A 16,829-nucleotide genomic window follows, 5' to 3' on the forward strand; every position below is an offset into this window, starting at 1 on the left:
CACAGCACAAATGAGCACAAACAAATTCCCTTCGATTGAGACTACTTTAGACATAAATTTGGACATGGAAAGGGGGGCTGTGTGACGTCACAGGTAAAAAAAATGTAGGCTATTAAAAGTATGAGTATTTGAGTATTTAAATTACTCGTGGGGGCAGCTCCACGCAGGTGTGTGCAATTCTCTCCCTCTCTCTCGCTCACCAAGACACACACGTGCGCAATTCTCTCTCTCTCTCTCTGACTTCGCATGTTGGCGATTTCCTTGAAAACATTTCAGACACCCCATGTGTCCTTATTATGAGACAATATCGTGGGGGTAAAACAGACACACCATCTTCATAGTGCACACTAATTAGTTGTCCCCGTCCATAAGCATGAAATCCTGCTTCCTTGTGATTCGGTCTCTATAGCCTACTTCATCCATTTTTGCCGTTAATAAAACCTTCCGTCTCCTCTCGCAGAATTGTAGCGCTTGGGCCTACCACAACGAGGCAATATCCAGTCATGTAGGCTAACCAATTTAAATAAAACATAATTAATATAGACCTTCCAGAAATGACAAATCAGCAGAATTAAGTCCAATAACAGGTAACTTATAGGCAGTGTTGGGGGTAACGCATTACTAAGTAGGTACTAAGTAACACGTTACTGTAATTTATTTACTTTTGGCAGTAACGTAGGAACGTAACACATTACTGTTCAAATTTCAGTAACGTCATTACAGTTACTGCACTGCCATCACAGTCGTTTCTCAATTTAATTTGGGCAGTGAAATCATCGTCAGGTTTGCTGATAAATCAAAATGTTTGAGTAGATCTGCGCGCAGTGCTGTCTGGGCTTTTTCCCCAGCCCTTTTTCAGCTCTCGGTGCGGGTGTGAGAGAAAGCGCACACGCAGGCTACCCTTGCTCCCCGTGCATGCAAGGTCTAGGCCAGTGGTGCTCAAACTGTGGTACGCGTACCACTGGTAGTACTTGAGACATCTCTGGTGGTACTTGGAAGAATTCATTTTTTGTGCATTGATTTGAAAGCTGATCAAGTTGTTGCAGTCGAAAATGTCTCTTTGGTCTCACATTTTGTAATATTGAACTGTATGAATCTGAAAACATAATGCAGAATAATACTAGGCAAGCAAGAAATTTAAAAACAAACTTGCACTGAATGTGACTGTAGCTGTTGATGCCGTTATGAACCTCTCCTGTATTGACTGGCAAAAGTGAATATGGAAGGCCTTTGTTGCGATATTCTAATGTTGGTTGTCAAGGTGGTACTCGGAGAGCTCAATATTTTCTCGGGTGGTACTTCACACAAAAAGTTTGAGAACCACTGGTCTAGGCTACTTTCACTGGGATTTCTCATGAGCCCATCGTGGTGAGATTTGTTTAACGTGGCTCATTCTAGAATACTTGTGAGTTCCACCACCATTTGTTTAAGCGGAGGTAAAAGGGAAAATGATTCGATGCTGCAGAAATCCTACTAGGCTATGTATTCCATTCTGAGTCCCAACCAGTTATGCGAGGCCATGAATGAAAATGTATGCTGTATTGCAAATGCCATGCCCTCTGTTGTGCTTGCTGATGATGACATATTGGTTAAATACACAACCAAAAAACAGAGTTTGGGTAGCCTCCTCATCAGCACAGCAGCAGCAGCCAGTGCGAGTCAAGTAATTGGGAATAATGTGAGAACGACAGCGCAAGCAACACTATTGCGTTGAGGCCACATTCCAGCACGAATGGAAAATATTATGATCTTGAAGCAGAACACCTGCCTGCATACAAGACCTACTGCATTTTTAAACTGAGTTGGTTTCTCTTTAAAAGCTTAAAACATGCTTACTGTTGGATTGTCTGCATTAGGCAGATTCTACCCAAATACTTAATGGCGCTGTGTTAGATTAGATTCGACTTAATTGACAATGTTGTTATATAAATTGGCCTATAGGGCAATCATGAAATGCATTTTAGATGTGATAATGACAGTATAATTTCAAGAGACTACTAGTTTGCCTACAAGCAGGTGTATATGAGGTGTGCTAGTTCAGAGGTTCCCAAATTTTACCACGACTAGGCCCCCCATTTACCGGCACATTCCAGCCAAGACATCCCCCCCCCCCCCCCCCCCCCCCCCCCCCCCCCCCCCCCCCCCCCACCCCCCCCCCCCCCCCCCCCCCCCCCCCCCCCCCCCCCCCCCCCCCCCCCCCCCCCCCCCCCCCCCCCCCCTCAGCAGACTCGTGCCACATTTTTTTTTTGTGCTCCCCCTTTCACAACTACTGTAGAGTCTTGGTCTGTGAGGCAATGCCCCATATAACAATAATAGTAGAAATGCTCAGAGATGCCATAGATTATTGTTTGTCAACGGAGGCAGTACAGCTGGCAGGCTTATGATGAGGTCATGTGGGCATTAGAGGATGACATTTTTCAGGAATTCCCGCGGGTCCCGCGGGTCCTGCGGTATTCCCGCGGGATGGGAGTCAAAATTTTAAAGATGAATGGGAGTGGGCAGGAGCGGGAATAAAAATGAACGTGAGTGGGAATGGCGCTTATTTTTTCTTTCAAAAACAAACAAAAAAGATTCGTTTTTTTGACGAAACGGGATTGGGGTTGATTTTGAGTGGGAGTGGGCAGGATTGGGAGACATTCTATTGTTTAGCTTATTTTTCACTTATTTTGGTTTGTGTTAGTCATTATGCTGATTGGATTATTTATTTTGTTTTGCTATACTTTTACTGCCAACCTGCCGTGGCCCCCCTAGCCCCCCCAGGCCTCCCCGGACCCCACTTTGAAAAGCACTGTGCTAGTTCACTGGTTGAAAATACCTTTTCCCGCGAAAAAGTAAAGTAAAGTAACGAGTAACGAGTTACCCTTTAAATTTAGTAATGAATAGAGCAATTCGATTACAATGGAAATCAGTAACTAAAGTAAAGTAACCTATTACTTTTTAAAAGTAACTTAACCAACACTGCTTATAGGCATATTCAAGCACATCTCGCTACAACTGCAGTCCAGTCCGTATAATGCCATACAGTATATCACACATTTCACAGAAACAAAAGAATTACTTTATTTTTACGCACCTGAGCTGTGAGATGTAGGGCAGACACTGAAGGAAACTCCTCACTTCACTCTCTTCATCTGACCAGCCTCTCAGCTCTAGTCTCTTCTGGGTCTGGAGGTTCAGCACTTCCAAGAGGATGGAGGCCTTTATCTTTGAGAGGTCTATGGACCAGATCAGACCAGCTGACTGGTATAATGGCTTCAGGGCTGGGAGGAGGCTACTGATCATTTGTGCCTTGCGGTCTATGACATGAGAGTACAGATCTAATAGGAAGTCAGATTCACTGAACTGCTCATCAAACAGTGTGTACAGAGTCACAATGGTGGGTGGTGAGTCCCTCTCAGGAAGGAATGCTTGTAGACACAGATCCATGAGGAATGACTTCACTTTGTGTTTCCACTCCACAGAAGATGTTTGCTCAAGCTGAGGTTGAGTCAATCTGTTACAAAAAGATAACACATAAGAATACAAGTAGTTCAATCCAACATTTTGTCAATTGCAAATGACAAACATCTTGATCCATTTATTGCAGCTCTTCCCTGTATTTACGGCCTATATTCCCATACAGTATGTATATCACATATTTCACAGAAATACAAGAATGCCTTTATTTTTACACACCTAAGCTGTGATATGTAGGGCAGACACTGAAGGAAACTCCTCACTTCACTCTCTTTATCTGACCAGCCTCTCAGCTCTACTGGTCTCTTCTGGTTCTGGAGTTTCAGCACCTCCAGGAGAACGGAGGCCTTTCTCTCTGACAGGTCTATGGACCAGGCTGAACAAGCTGACTGGTATAATGGCTGCAGTGCTGGGAGGAGACTACTGGCAGTTTGTGCTTTGCATTCTTTGACATGAGAGTACAGATCTAAGAGGAAGTCAGATTCCCAGAGCTGCTCATCAAACAGTTTGTACAGTGTCCTGACAGTGGGGAGTGCAGAGTTCCCCTCAGAGAGAGCTGCTTGCAGACACAGGTCCATTAGGAATGACTTAACTTTGTGTTTCCACTCCTCAAAAGATCTCCCCTCAAGCTGAGGTTGAGTCAATCTGTAACAAAAAAACAAACACATAATACAATTAGTTCAATCCAACATTTTGTCAATTGCAAATGGCAAACATTGTGATCCATTTATTGCAGCCCTGCCCTGTATTTACAGTCTATATTGCCAGATGTATATCACACATTTCATAGAAACACAAGGATGACTTTATTTTTACACACCTGAGCTGTGATATGTAGGGCAGACACTGAAGGAAACTCCTCACTTCACTCTCTTCATCTGACCAGCCTCTCAGCTCTACTGGTCTCTTCTGGGTCTGGAGGTTCAGCACTTCCAGGAGAACAGAGGCCTTTCTCTCTGACAGGTCTATGGACCAGACTGAACCAGCTGACTGGTATAATGGCTGCAGTGCTGGGAGGAGACTACTGATCATTTGTGCCTTGCAGTCTGTGACATGAGAGTACAGATCTAAGAGGAAGTCAGATTCACTGAACTGCTCATCAAACAGTGTGTACAGAGTCACAATGGTGGGTGGTGAGTCCCTCTCAGGAAGGAATGCTTGTAGACACAGATCCATGAGGAATGACTTCACTTTGTGTTTCCACTCCACAGAAGATGTTTGCTCAAGCTGAGGTTGAGTCAATCTGTTACAAAAAGATAACGCATAAGAATACAAGTAGTTCAATCCAACATTTTGTCAATTGCAAATGACAAACATCTTGATCCATTTATTGCAGCTCTTCCCTGTATTTACGGCCTATATTCCCATACAGTATGTATATCACATATTTCACAGAAATACAAGAATGCCTTTATTTTTACACACCTAAGCTGTGATATGTAGGGCAGACACTGAAGGAAACTCCTCACTTCACTCTCTTCATCTGACCAGCCTCTCAGCTCTACTGGTCTCTTCTGGGTCTGGAGTTTCATCACCTCCAGGAGAAGGGAGGCCTTTCTCTCTGACAGGTCTATGGACCAGATCAGACCAGCTGACTGGTATAATGGCTTCAGGGCTGGGAGGAGGCTACTGATCATTTGTGCCTTGCAGTCTTTGACATGAGAGTACAGATCTAAGAGGAAGTCAGATTCACTGAAGTGCATATCAAAGAGTGCATGCAGTAGCCTGACAGTGGTGAATGCCGATTCCCCCTCAGAGAGAACTGCTTGCAGACACAAATCCATATGGAATGACATCACTTTGTGTTTCCACTCCTCAGAAGATATTCCCCCAAACCGAGTTTGTATAAATCTGTTAAGGAATAATAAAGAATAATACAGCTCTTCAAATCAAATGCAATTCACTCCCTACATTTGACCTTCAAATAATAAAAAGGTTCTGATATCAAAATATATAAATAGGAATAACATCAGAATTAAGGTGGTTACAAGCTGTGCAACACAGAGGAGTGTGCCAGTGTGAAGGCCACATAGCTGATGCACAAACATTTCAGTTCGATGTCGTCCTTTATTGCATTTCAAAATTAGAAGTCCGGTGCATGATTTAAAGATATCTTAAAAGCTCTTACTGCATTACCAGTTAGTGCATACTGTGCAACTCACCAAGTGTTCAGGTGTATTCACTGGTATTCCATAACAACGTTTATAGCTTCATGGCTTCTGCCGTTTTTTATGTAGCATTTTGTACATACATTTTTTTCTTCAATTCACAAAATGGCAAATAAAAATTGACAGAAGCTATATTTCAAACTTGTTAGGGAATGCCCGTGAACACCCCTTACCACTTAGTGAGATGCATACGTTCAAAAACAAATGTTTAAGGTGTTTTTTTAAGACAAACGATGAAGTGGACTCTAAGACATTGCAGACAGTACAGAAATAGGGCTCAATGTTGTCCTTTAAAAATCAATTAACCGCTAACATTCAGAAATCAAAGAGTGAATAAGAGTGTCTATGTATTTAATACTTTGTACTGTATATGACAAACTATTTTCAAAGATGGTGAAAAGGAAGAACCAGGAATATCTACAGTATAATCTAGACCCCCCATACTCAAATAGCGGCCTTCTATTTTTGGCCCTCGAATGATTTTGAAAAATTAAAAAAAAATATATATACAGTATATATATTATTATTATTATTTATTTTTTTTTGGTCCGATCGCGCTGTCGGCTCTTATTTTTAAATCGCTCCACAGACGCTATGAAGAAGCGTGCCGTGCCCCGCCCCCTCAGGAAGTTTCTTTCTCTTTGTCAGTCACTGCAGGCTCCGGACAGAAGCACCTTAAGGTCAGATTAGACTTCTGCAACTGCGCTCGTCAAAACTCGCATGGGAGTGACCACGAACCAACATTGTATTCATGCATCTGCGAGTTCTGCGAGGTCCGAGGTCTCGTCGCGAGCCACATTTGAAATTGCGCGATTAGGCTACTTTCACTACATTGTAAGCACTGCGGTCATTATTAAGCAATGTTGCTTTCCATCCCGTTTATCTAGGTATTTTCACACAAATTGCAAAGGCATTATTTGACATACCCAGTCTGTTTTCACGAGCAGAAAATGCAAGCATGTAAAGACAGTCGATTCTGCCAATGTGTGTTTACATTCGGTGGAGGAACGGTAGTAAAACCGCAGGCATTGTGCCACGAGTGTTCAACTGATGCATTGTTTGTTACTTAGCTTGTAGCTTCGTGTATTTACACACATTTACACACAAGGCATTAATACAGTTTTTAACAGAATACAGCTCTGCTCTCGCAAACTACTGGCATTGCGCTGCCACAAGAACAGAACAAGGAAGTAGCGAGACGACCAATCATAGTGCCTTTTTGTCTGCGTACTCAGCGTCCGTCCGACGGATAGTTAGAATTTTTTCGAGGCGCTCGACGACGGGCGCAGAGCCTCTGAGAGGGGGGCGTGGACTCGCATAGACAGAAAACGGACGGACGCAGATTCTATGCGTCCGAAGCATAAATCTAGCTTAAGACGGTGGCATTAGAGGTTGTGAGGTAGACTACAAGGGAAGGACTGTATCAGAGTCTGTAAATAAATTATTCACAAAGTTCTCTATGCCTCGTTTTTGAAAGTAATGGTCCACATTTGATTGCAAACAGTGTGCTAGGACTTCGAATTGGTTTGGCAGTAGCTGTAGCTAGTTGCTAACACAAAGGCAAACTGTGCTTGAGCTCTGCTGGCAGCTAACTATTGGTAGCCTATTAAAAACGAATTGCTTAATAAACTTTGTGTCGTCCCGGCCCTTTATTGGGAGGAATTTTGAAAAACTGGCCCTCGGGGACTTTTAATTGAGTACCCCTCATCTAGACCTTGAATGCTATTTTGGAATCTATTTACTGCAACCGCTACTGCCCTTACTGTGTATCAATTAAGATCACCACAAGCTTATGTATATTGTAGTAAGAAACATATGTGTTAAGTCCAGTGACGTGCAGTGAGGGGTATTGTAGGGTAGGCAGTAAATATAGAAAAGAAATATTTTTTGTGTATTTTTTAGCGCGGGGTCTGGGGTTCCTCTCCCAGAAAAAAAATGTGTTTCTTAGATGCAATTTCCTGCATTTTAACCAAATGTGGAGAGTCACTATCAGCTAGAAACTTTTATAAAAGACTAAAAACTTTGAACAAATAGTACCCCCTTTCATGCCTTATACCTTGGATCGGCAACTACTGTAGGCCTATTCACCTAGTATGCTGATAAGGTCTTTAATGTGCAACAAATTAGTAGGCCTATGTTTCTCTAAATACTGTAAATATAAAGTAGGCTATAAGATAAAATGCCATCAGTGCTTAGCCACCACAGCTCTAATAACTAAATAAGTAAATAGGCTAAACTATTAGACATATGGACATTGTCAGTAGACCTTACATCTGAAACAATAAGTGAAAATGCATAATTTCAATTTGTTGAAAAGGCCAGCTAGACTTTATTTTTTTGTCAAATTGCCAAATTGGTAGCTCAAGGACCCATAGCCTACTCTGTACACTCTGCCTACATTTTACAATAATTTAGAAAGCTACAACATCACAGCATTTTGGGGGGAAAGCTTTAACTTTTGGCTTTAGCAGTTGACTTTGCTCCTCTTCTGTTTATTCTGTTGCAAATGCCAGGGTGTTTCACATGGAGGATGCAGGGTGGCAGTGTAGCCTACTTTGTTTAGAAGATAAAATGTCTAGTTCACCAAAGTGAATCACACCATAGCATGTGAGGGGAAACGATTTACATTTAGCAATAAACCAACCTACAGTAGGTAACAGCTCCGGCTTCATTGACGCATTTTGTGCTGCTAATCAAACACTCAGACAAGAAGGAAAGTTGGCAAGGGGGCGGGTTGCTTGCGAACTCAACAAACATGAGCGGTGCATTCAGACAGTAAATACTGGTAGGCCTCCATCGAGTAAACCAACGAAAACACTTCTGAGACTCATTCTTGTGCGTGATTGTATTCTCAAACACTTCAGCAACGGTTGTGCAAGGTGTTTCAAATCAAGTCAATTTCTGAGTGAGGTGAGCACCCATCCCAGTCACTCGAGCGAGCCCAACGTTGATCTCGTACACCGCGCACTTCAAAAGAACACAGCTGCACGTCAACTTGCTAACAGGCTCCACACACCTCACGCATCGCGTATTAAGTCATCATCATAATAAATTAGGAAAATGAAGTCATGTCGTACTGTTCGGTTTTTTGTTATTTTTGTCCCCACCGAAGAGGGCGCTAGAAGAGCGAGACTTTGGAAATAACTCTGTGTCCAAATGTTGTTTATTTTCTTTCACACTTGTAAACACGGCATCAGCAGCAGCAGCAGCAGCAGCAGCAGCAGGTTATAAACCTGTAGAAATACACCAAAAAGTGTGCTATCCATTAGATGCTATATTATGAAATGTGTATATATAAATAACAAATACAAATTTACCATAAAGCTTCAGCAATTACTGTATAAATATCTGCAGTTTCTATAAATAATTCATTCTTGAAAGTATCAACAAGATCCATAAATATCAACAATAGAATGCACAACAGCTATTTTGCATCACCAACAACAGACATTACACTTAATCAATTTCGATACATACAAACACCAAAGCCATCGCTACAATTATCAGCTTCAAAGTAGCAGAAACAAGAGCCCATATACAAAAGCCAAGTGAGTGAACCACATCTCCCATCATGCGTTACAGGAAACAACTATACTCATGAACGGCCATCCGGGTACTTTGCTCTTAAAATTGCGTTACGCCCCTTTATGGGTGAAAACAAACCGAATGTCTCATTGACTTACATGCTACATCGGCTAACCTAAATGAACACATTCCATGCTTCAGCCACGGCTGTTTGGCTATATTATTCGAACAGCCGGCAACACAACACGTTTTCGGCATGTTGCACGTGAACAACGCTTGTCTACAGGTCCGTATCTTTCGTTTATTAAACCCCAACATTACCAATTGACTTGTATGGGTTGTTTTCCCCCACAAATGGGCGTAACGCACATGGAAAACGTCACGCCGTTCATGAGTATTACTACGGCTCGACTACAGTACCCAGAATGCAATGCGAATCAGGAAGTAAGTGCAATAGCGCTTCCATTCAAACGATCATACCGGCAAACCAGTCAAGTTAACTTTAACATTAATCGGCGGATTAAAACAATGCACTAGCTAAGCGACCATAGTGACAAAGTTATTAACTTCTGACCAGTTAAAAGACAGCAGCTGACGATCAAGCAGTTAAACAAAACCAGCGAGAGAAAGTAAACCCAGCACCTTACCGGTGATGTGCGCCGCTCTTCCAGCATGCAAATTGGATGTTGTCAATGTGCGTGCACGTTCCCGTTTATACGCATTTCTTGGACTATAACAGCCAACGGCAAGCAAGTACACTAAACCCAGGTGAGTGCCCCACCCACCTAATCAGCTGTGCTGTGTTACATTTAATCACCCGTGAGCTGACTTACCCTCCACCAAATGACAGTGTGCAAAACACCTCCCACTTGACTGAATGATCACAAGATCCAATGAAGTCACAATTTTAATTAATTTCTCACTTTCAGAGTCCTTCAAAAGTTCTTTTCAGGGTGTGTGGGTTTTTTTGTGGGGTTTTTTTCAGTGCATGATGCAGATTTGCGGCTCTTCATGATGTGCATGTGTATGTACGTGCATGTATGCGTGTGTGTGCAGGTGCTGAACATAGTGGCAGCATTCGGTGTGCACCACTACGTCAGATTAAGGCAGAGGACCTTGATCCTCCACCGGAAGAAGGACCACGAGCCTTCTTACATCCCTCTTTATCACAGTCGTAGGCAAAGGAGAGCTGCTCTTCTTGCAGCTGCTTGACTGTGATGCAGGAATGTCAGTGCAAGTTGTGATGTCGGCATCTCGGACGATTCCCTTGTTGTCAGGGTAGACGGAGAGAATTCTGCCCAAAACTGACCCCTCAGGGCATTTGGGTCAGCTACCCAGACAAGGTCGCTGACTCAACGTTTCTCTCTGACTGATGCCATTTCTGCAGAACGAAGAGATTTGGGCCAGCAAGCTCCCTCCATTTGGCCCAGAAGCAATCCACCCCAATTTGGATAGCCCGCAACCGGCGCCAGGAATGGGTCTCCAGATCAAGGCCAGTCGTGTCTCCAGCCATCATTGCCCGACCCAGGATGAGGGAGTTTGGTGTCAGGTACTCGATGGAGCTCTCCTGCTCTTGAGCCCTGGCATCGATTGGCCATTCGTTGGTTAGGTTGGCAGCTTGGTAAAGGAGTGTTTGTAGCTCTCCCCATGTGAAGGACCCTGTGGTCCCGCCGAGGTTCATGAGTGCCCTTTTCAGAAGCTTCACAGCAGCCTCTGCAGCTCCATTCCTATGTGGTGAATGTGCCGGGTGAAACTCCCACTTCCACTCGGTTCCATGTCTTGTAGCCACATTTTCCATGGATAAGGTCTGCAGGCAATCCAGATGCTTGTAGAACTGCTGTTTGGCTGGTTTGGCGCCGATGAAGTTCGTCCCCCGGTCGGACCACAGTTTCCTTGGATGCCCCCTCAGGGCGACAAAACGGGTGTAAGCCAGGAGGAAGCTTTCTGCTGACTGGTCATCAGTGAGGTCCGCATGGACTGCTCTGGAGGCCATACAGCAGAATACAATCCCCCACACTTTCTTTGACGTCCTTCTTTTCACACTATCCTTGACCTCAAAGGGGCCAAAGAGGTCAAGGGTAGTGAATTCGAAAGGGCAAGCTCTCTGGGTGCGTTCTGGGGGCAGGTCACTCATGACTTGCTGGCACATTTTGGCTCTACGCTTTGCGCAGGTGATGCAATTGTTCTGTACCTTTTTGACGAGTCTTCGTCCCCGCATTATCCAAGCCTTTTTCCGTGTTCGAAGAAGGGTTGCAGCGATGCCCTCATGATTTTCTTCATGGGCTTCGTTGACCAGAAGAGATGAGAGCCATGACTGGTATGGGATCAGAGGTACAGATACTTTGTCCTCGTCCAACGACTGGACTCTTCCTCCACAGACAAGTAGACCCGTGGTGGGATCTTTTTGAACGACCAGGCGATCAAGGGTTGCGTCTTGAAACTTGACGTTGTGTTGGGCCTCGAGGGCCAAGAAGTTGAAGGCGGCAGCTCTTTCGTCAGTTGAGAGGTATGTTTTTGCCTCCCACTTTAGGGATCCTGAGGTCTGGGTGCGTTTGCTCAGCCAGATGTCAACTGCTCTCTTCAGCCAACCAAGAGCACCACACAGACATGTCAGAGAGCTGAATCTTTTTGGTTCAACTAGTTCCACGAGAGCGATGATGTTTTGGGCGGGCCATTCCCAGGGCTGAACTGTGGCGGACATGACTGTTGCAGAGAACGCCTTCCTTTGAAGCGCTGCAACATCTCCAGTGACTGAGGAGATAACTTCTCCAGCTGTTTTCCCAGGCCATTCTTCAAAGGGGAGTTTTAGGAATCCAGGGCCTTCCTGCCATGCAGATCCTTCTGCAAGGTCCTCAGGGATTGCACCCCTTGTGATGAGATCAGCAATGTTTGCCTTCCCTTCAACCCATCTCCAGCTGTCGATGGGCCCAGCTTTTTGGATTTCCCCTACCCGATTGGCAAAGAAGGATTGATAGCCATAGCTATCCTTCTGGGTAGCTCCAAGAATGGTCTGGCTATCGACTATGTGGACCCACTTGTCGACTTGGATCTAGCAGTGCTTTTCGAAGTAGGACCTCAGGCGAGTTGCGAAGACAGCCCCGCACAGCTCTGCTTTGATGGCATCACCCTTTTGGTCTAGTGGGGTTAGTTTGGCCTTTGACTCGACTAACCTGACAATGATTCCATCAGCGGTCTCCCAGCGGAGGTATAGAACGGCTCCGTATGAAGCTTCACTGCCGTCTGAGAAGGTGATGCCCATGGGGCGGCCTATGGCTCCAGGGGGAGTGAGGCTTCTAGTGAACCTCACCTTGCCGAGTCGTACGCACTGCTCGAAGAGGGTTATTGCAGCCTCCCTGAGATGCGGTGAGAGGGGGTCATCCCAGGTGTCTTTGACAGGACGGTCTTTCCCGGCCTCCTGAAAGGACTCTCTCACCAACATCACACCCCTTTGCTTGATGGGTGAGGCTAAGCCAATAGGGTCGTAAAACCCTGCGATTTGGCTCAGCAGCACTCGGCGGGTGAGGGGGTCAGGGGTGTTAGAGCGAACCTCTTCCTCTTGTAGGTCCAGCCCAGTTCTCATTTTTCCTCTCCGTCTCGAAAAATTCACAGAGGCGAGCAGGCGGAGCTTGTCGGAGTCTGGCTCGTAACCTAGACCGAGTGCCTTACTTTCCTCGTCTCGCATCTGATTTGGGAGTACCAGGGTCTTGGGTTCTGTTGCTCTGGGACAGTCAGGTTCTTCCCCCCTCCCACTTTGGCCAGTGAGGACCCACGGCTTGAGTGAGAAGCCACCCGCTTTGAGTATTTCCTCGACTCCCTCAGTCATCTTGGTAAGGACTTGGAGGTCATTATGGGACGTCAAAATATCGTCAACGTAGCAGTCCTCTGTCAGAATGCGGCGCTCTGGGATCATGGATTCGAACTGGGGCAGGTTGGCGGTCTCTCTCATGGCTACCTGGGCGATGCAGCCAGCAGGTTTGTCACCAATATTGACTCTTACAACTGCAAACTCGCCAATCTCTTCCTTGGGGTCGTCCCTCCAGAGGAATCGGTGGAGGTGTACCTCCTGATCTTTCAGCCACACCGAGTTGTACATCTTTCTGACGTCGCCGAGGGCTGCGTAGAGACCACTCCTAAATCTCAACAGGACTCCTCGGATGGGATTAAGAACATCAGGGCCTTTATGGAGTAGGTTGTTCAAACTCATCCTTTTGAACTCCTGGCTACTGTTCCAGACTATCCTCACTGGCGTGGAGCTGGAGTGGGGATTGGGCGCAACCAGGTGGCTGATGTACCACACTGGCCCGTTCCAAGCTTTGATCTGTTCCCTGGTGAATTTGACAGCGGCTCCTCTTGCCACCATGTCATTGATTGGTTCTCCGTATGCAGCTTTCCACAGTGGTTCTTTAGCTAGCCGGGCCTCAGTGTTTCTGAAAGTTGCTTCCACAGCTTGGCGGTTATTTGGCAGACTTGCAGGGTTGATCTTCCACGGGTAAGCTGCATCCCAGTGAGGAGTAGCACTGTGTTTATCAGCCAAGACATACGAGAGACAGCCTTTGATCTTCTCAAGTTCCCTTTCTTCTCCAAGGGTCATTTCTTGGCCACCCGGAGAGCACTTGCCGCACTTGCAGCTGCCGCATTTTGGGCTACATGCTGCCCCGATGCTATCCCACTTGAACCATTCGAACACTTCTTTGTTCGTGGCAGCTGTGTTGCTGAAAGCAGTCGGTGGAAGCTCTTCGGTTGGGACAAGAATCTCTTGGTAAAGCCTTGACGAGGTCCTCATTGTTCGTGCGAAGTGGGTCTCGAACTGATAGAGTGTTAAGTCCACGGACTCGAAAAGGTCGGGGTGAGTGCCACCAACTGTTTTTTCGAGCGGCCCATCCCAGAGGACAAGATCACCATCCCTCTTTAACGGTTGAGGAAACAGACGACCCTCCCTGTGGCTGATTAGGAGGTCAACGGTCTCAGGCCGAGCAAGATCTGCCGCAGCAACACCAGGGAAGATTTTCTGGAGTTGTGCTGGGGTGACTGGGTGGCTAACCTCGGCGATGCTCTCTAGCTACTGTGCCTCTAGCAGTCTTCACTCACAGCCGAAGGGAATATCTGTTGGTTTTGACCGTTTTGGTCATGCCTCCGACACCATGTACCATTAGGCGAATGCTCTCACCACTCAACCCAAGCCTTTGGGCGGCACAATGAGTGATATAGTTGGTGTCGGAGGCGAGATCTAGCAATGTCCCGATAAGCTGACCGGAGTTGGTCGTGACTTCCAGGAGCATCATCACCACTGGATACTCTAAGGGCGCTTTCCCAGCAGAGCAGGTTATGGCAGAGGTAGTCTTATTTGAGAAGGCCTTCCGAAATTCGTCCCTGAGCTCAGGGGTAACTTTTGCCAATAGCTCCTCCTGGTGGCTGGTCAGGCCAAGGCCTTTGCCATTTGATCTTTTCCTGGCACTTAGCAGGGGCACGGATCTGGAGCACAGAAGGTAATGGTGGGGCTCTTCAGCTCTGCAGTCTGCCTTTGTGCAGACACATTTTTTGTTGCCGCAGACAGATTGAGAGTGGGGTCCAAGACACTGAGAGCACAGCTTGTTTGCATTTAGATGGATGTTCTTGCTTGGCAGATCCATTCCTCGGAACGCGGTGCATGCAAAGAGCCTACCCCTCGTGGGATGCGTCAGAGCAGCCCATGCAAGCTTGTGGCTGGTACCCCTTTTGGCCAGAGGTGGCTTTGGAGAATGCCTTTTTGGCAGACCTATCCACATACGATGATTTTGCCGGAGGGTTTCCTTCTCTCAGGCTCTCATCAAGCTGGTCGAGCTCCTCCAGTACCGCCTCCTGTTTCTGGAGGTACAGCAGCAGACAGTCAAAGTGAGTTTGGGGGGTGAATCCATGCAGGGGTTCCGCCTTGTATTCAATCCACTTTTCTTTGAGTGAGCTGAGTAGTTTACGTTCCAGTGACTGCGCGACAAGCCTGTTCTTCAAGATGTCCTCCTCTCCAAGTATGACCAGGTTGCTCAGGGCCCTCTCCACGGCCTGGATTAATTCAATCGCCTTCCGGGGATTATTCCCCTTCACGGGAGGTAGGCTTTCAATATCCTCAGCAATTTTAAGGACAAATCTTGCCTAATTTCCGAAACGGCTGTCAAGGCGCTTGAACATCTATTCAGGGCTTGAACAGCTGGACAGAACCAAGTCCTTTTTGACTCTTTCACTCAGGCTTGCCAGCAGGTGGAACCGTGTCACTCCAGCCGTTCTCATTGGATTTCCTAGCTGTTCCAGCTCTGCCCACTCGGCCTTCCAACGATAATAATCCGTCATATCTCCTGAGAAGAAAGTCAGCCGGGTTCGTTCGAGGCTGATTTGTGGCTTGGAGATGGTCTGCATGCTAGGCGATGGCGAGGGCGAGGCCACTGAGAGTCTCTCAGTCTGAGACGCTCGGTTGGTCCATCATTGGCTGTATCCCTGCCGCAGCAGGCTCTGATTTGGGCATGCGGCTAAGTTTTTTCCAATTCAGCTCCCAGTCCCGTGCTCTGGTTTTGAGCTTGAAGATTGTCTGCTTGTGGTGAGTCACTTTATCAGAGACGAGCCGTTCCCAGGTTAGGACTTTCTGCTCTAGTTCATGGGTTCCTTCGAGAAGGCCATCACGCAGGGCGTCAAACTCATGCTCTGGCATCTCTGCAATATTAGCACTCTCCACTTCTTTGCATTTCTCCTCGGTTCCTTCTATGTGGAGCTGAATTTCACACTTTGCAAATTTGTTGTACAAGATGTCCCTGGTGAGCTGCATTGTGTCACCATAGACAGAGACACACTGCTCAACTCTTGTTTTAGTCCTCCTCGCCTCCTCTTCACTGCCCTCCACATCTTCCACGGCCTCCAAGAAAGCTAGTGCAGTGTCGTGCATTCTGTTGAAATCAGCACTGAGTGCACGCATCTCATCAATAATTGCTCCCTTTTCCATGATGGTCGCAGTGAGGGACAGCTTATTTGCGCGTCTGGTGAATGCTGCTTGAGCAGAGGACCGTTTCCCTTTTAGTTCTGTTATTTCAGCAGAATCCATTTTCCTTTTGTTGATATTTTTAATGTTTGTTGAGGTGAAGTTTTATTTTGAGGGATATTTGACTTTTTGTCTTCCTCTTCTTTCTTTACGGCACCTCGGTTTATAACTGTTCGGTTTTTTGTAATTTTTGTCCCCACCGAAGAGGGCGCTAGAAGAGCGAGACTTTGGAAATAACTCTGTGTCCAAATGTTGTTTATTTTCTTTCACACTTGTAAACACGGCATCAGCAGCAGCAGCAGCAGGTTATAAACCTGTAGAAAATACACCAAAAATTGTGCTATCCATTAGATGCTATATTACATGTATATATAAATAACAAATACAAATTTACCATAAAGCTTCAGCAGTTACTGAATAAATATCTGCAGTTTCTATAAATAATTAATTCTTTAAAGTATAAACAAGATCCATAAATATCAACAATAGAATGCACAACAGCTATTTTGCATCACCAACAACAGACATTACACTTAATCAATTTCGATACATACAAACACCAAAGCCATCACTACAATTATCAGCTTCAAAGTAGCAGAAACAAGAGCCCATATACAAAAGCCAAGTGAGTGAACCACATCTCCCATCATGCGTTACAGGAAACAACTATACTCATGAAC

The 16,829-nt window shown here is 45.8% G+C and overlaps 1 protein-coding gene across 1 annotated transcript in view; it reads right to left on the reverse strand.

Annotated features, from left to right (window-relative positions):
* LOC134464037 (uncharacterized) overlaps positions 1–16,829 on the reverse strand; it is a 63,606-nt gene that overhangs the window by 31,199 nt on the left and 15,578 nt on the right. The window contains exons 5-8 of the mRNA XM_063217487.1: positions 4,882–5,307; positions 4,277–4,699; positions 3,676–4,101; positions 3,118–3,493 (exon numbers count right to left, since the gene is read on the reverse strand). Coding sequence (XP_063073557.1) covers positions 3,118–3,493; positions 3,676–4,101; positions 4,277–4,699; positions 4,882–5,307 — 1,651 coding nt within the window. The remainder of the gene's footprint in view (positions 1–3,117; positions 3,494–3,675; positions 4,102–4,276; positions 4,700–4,881; positions 5,308–16,829) is intronic.

The sequence above is a fragment of the Engraulis encrasicolus genome, chromosome 2 (assembly GCF_034702125.1).
Source record: "Engraulis encrasicolus isolate BLACKSEA-1 chromosome 2, IST_EnEncr_1.0, whole genome shotgun sequence".
Taxonomy (NCBI): Eukaryota; Metazoa; Chordata; class Actinopteri; order Clupeiformes; family Engraulidae; genus Engraulis; species Engraulis encrasicolus.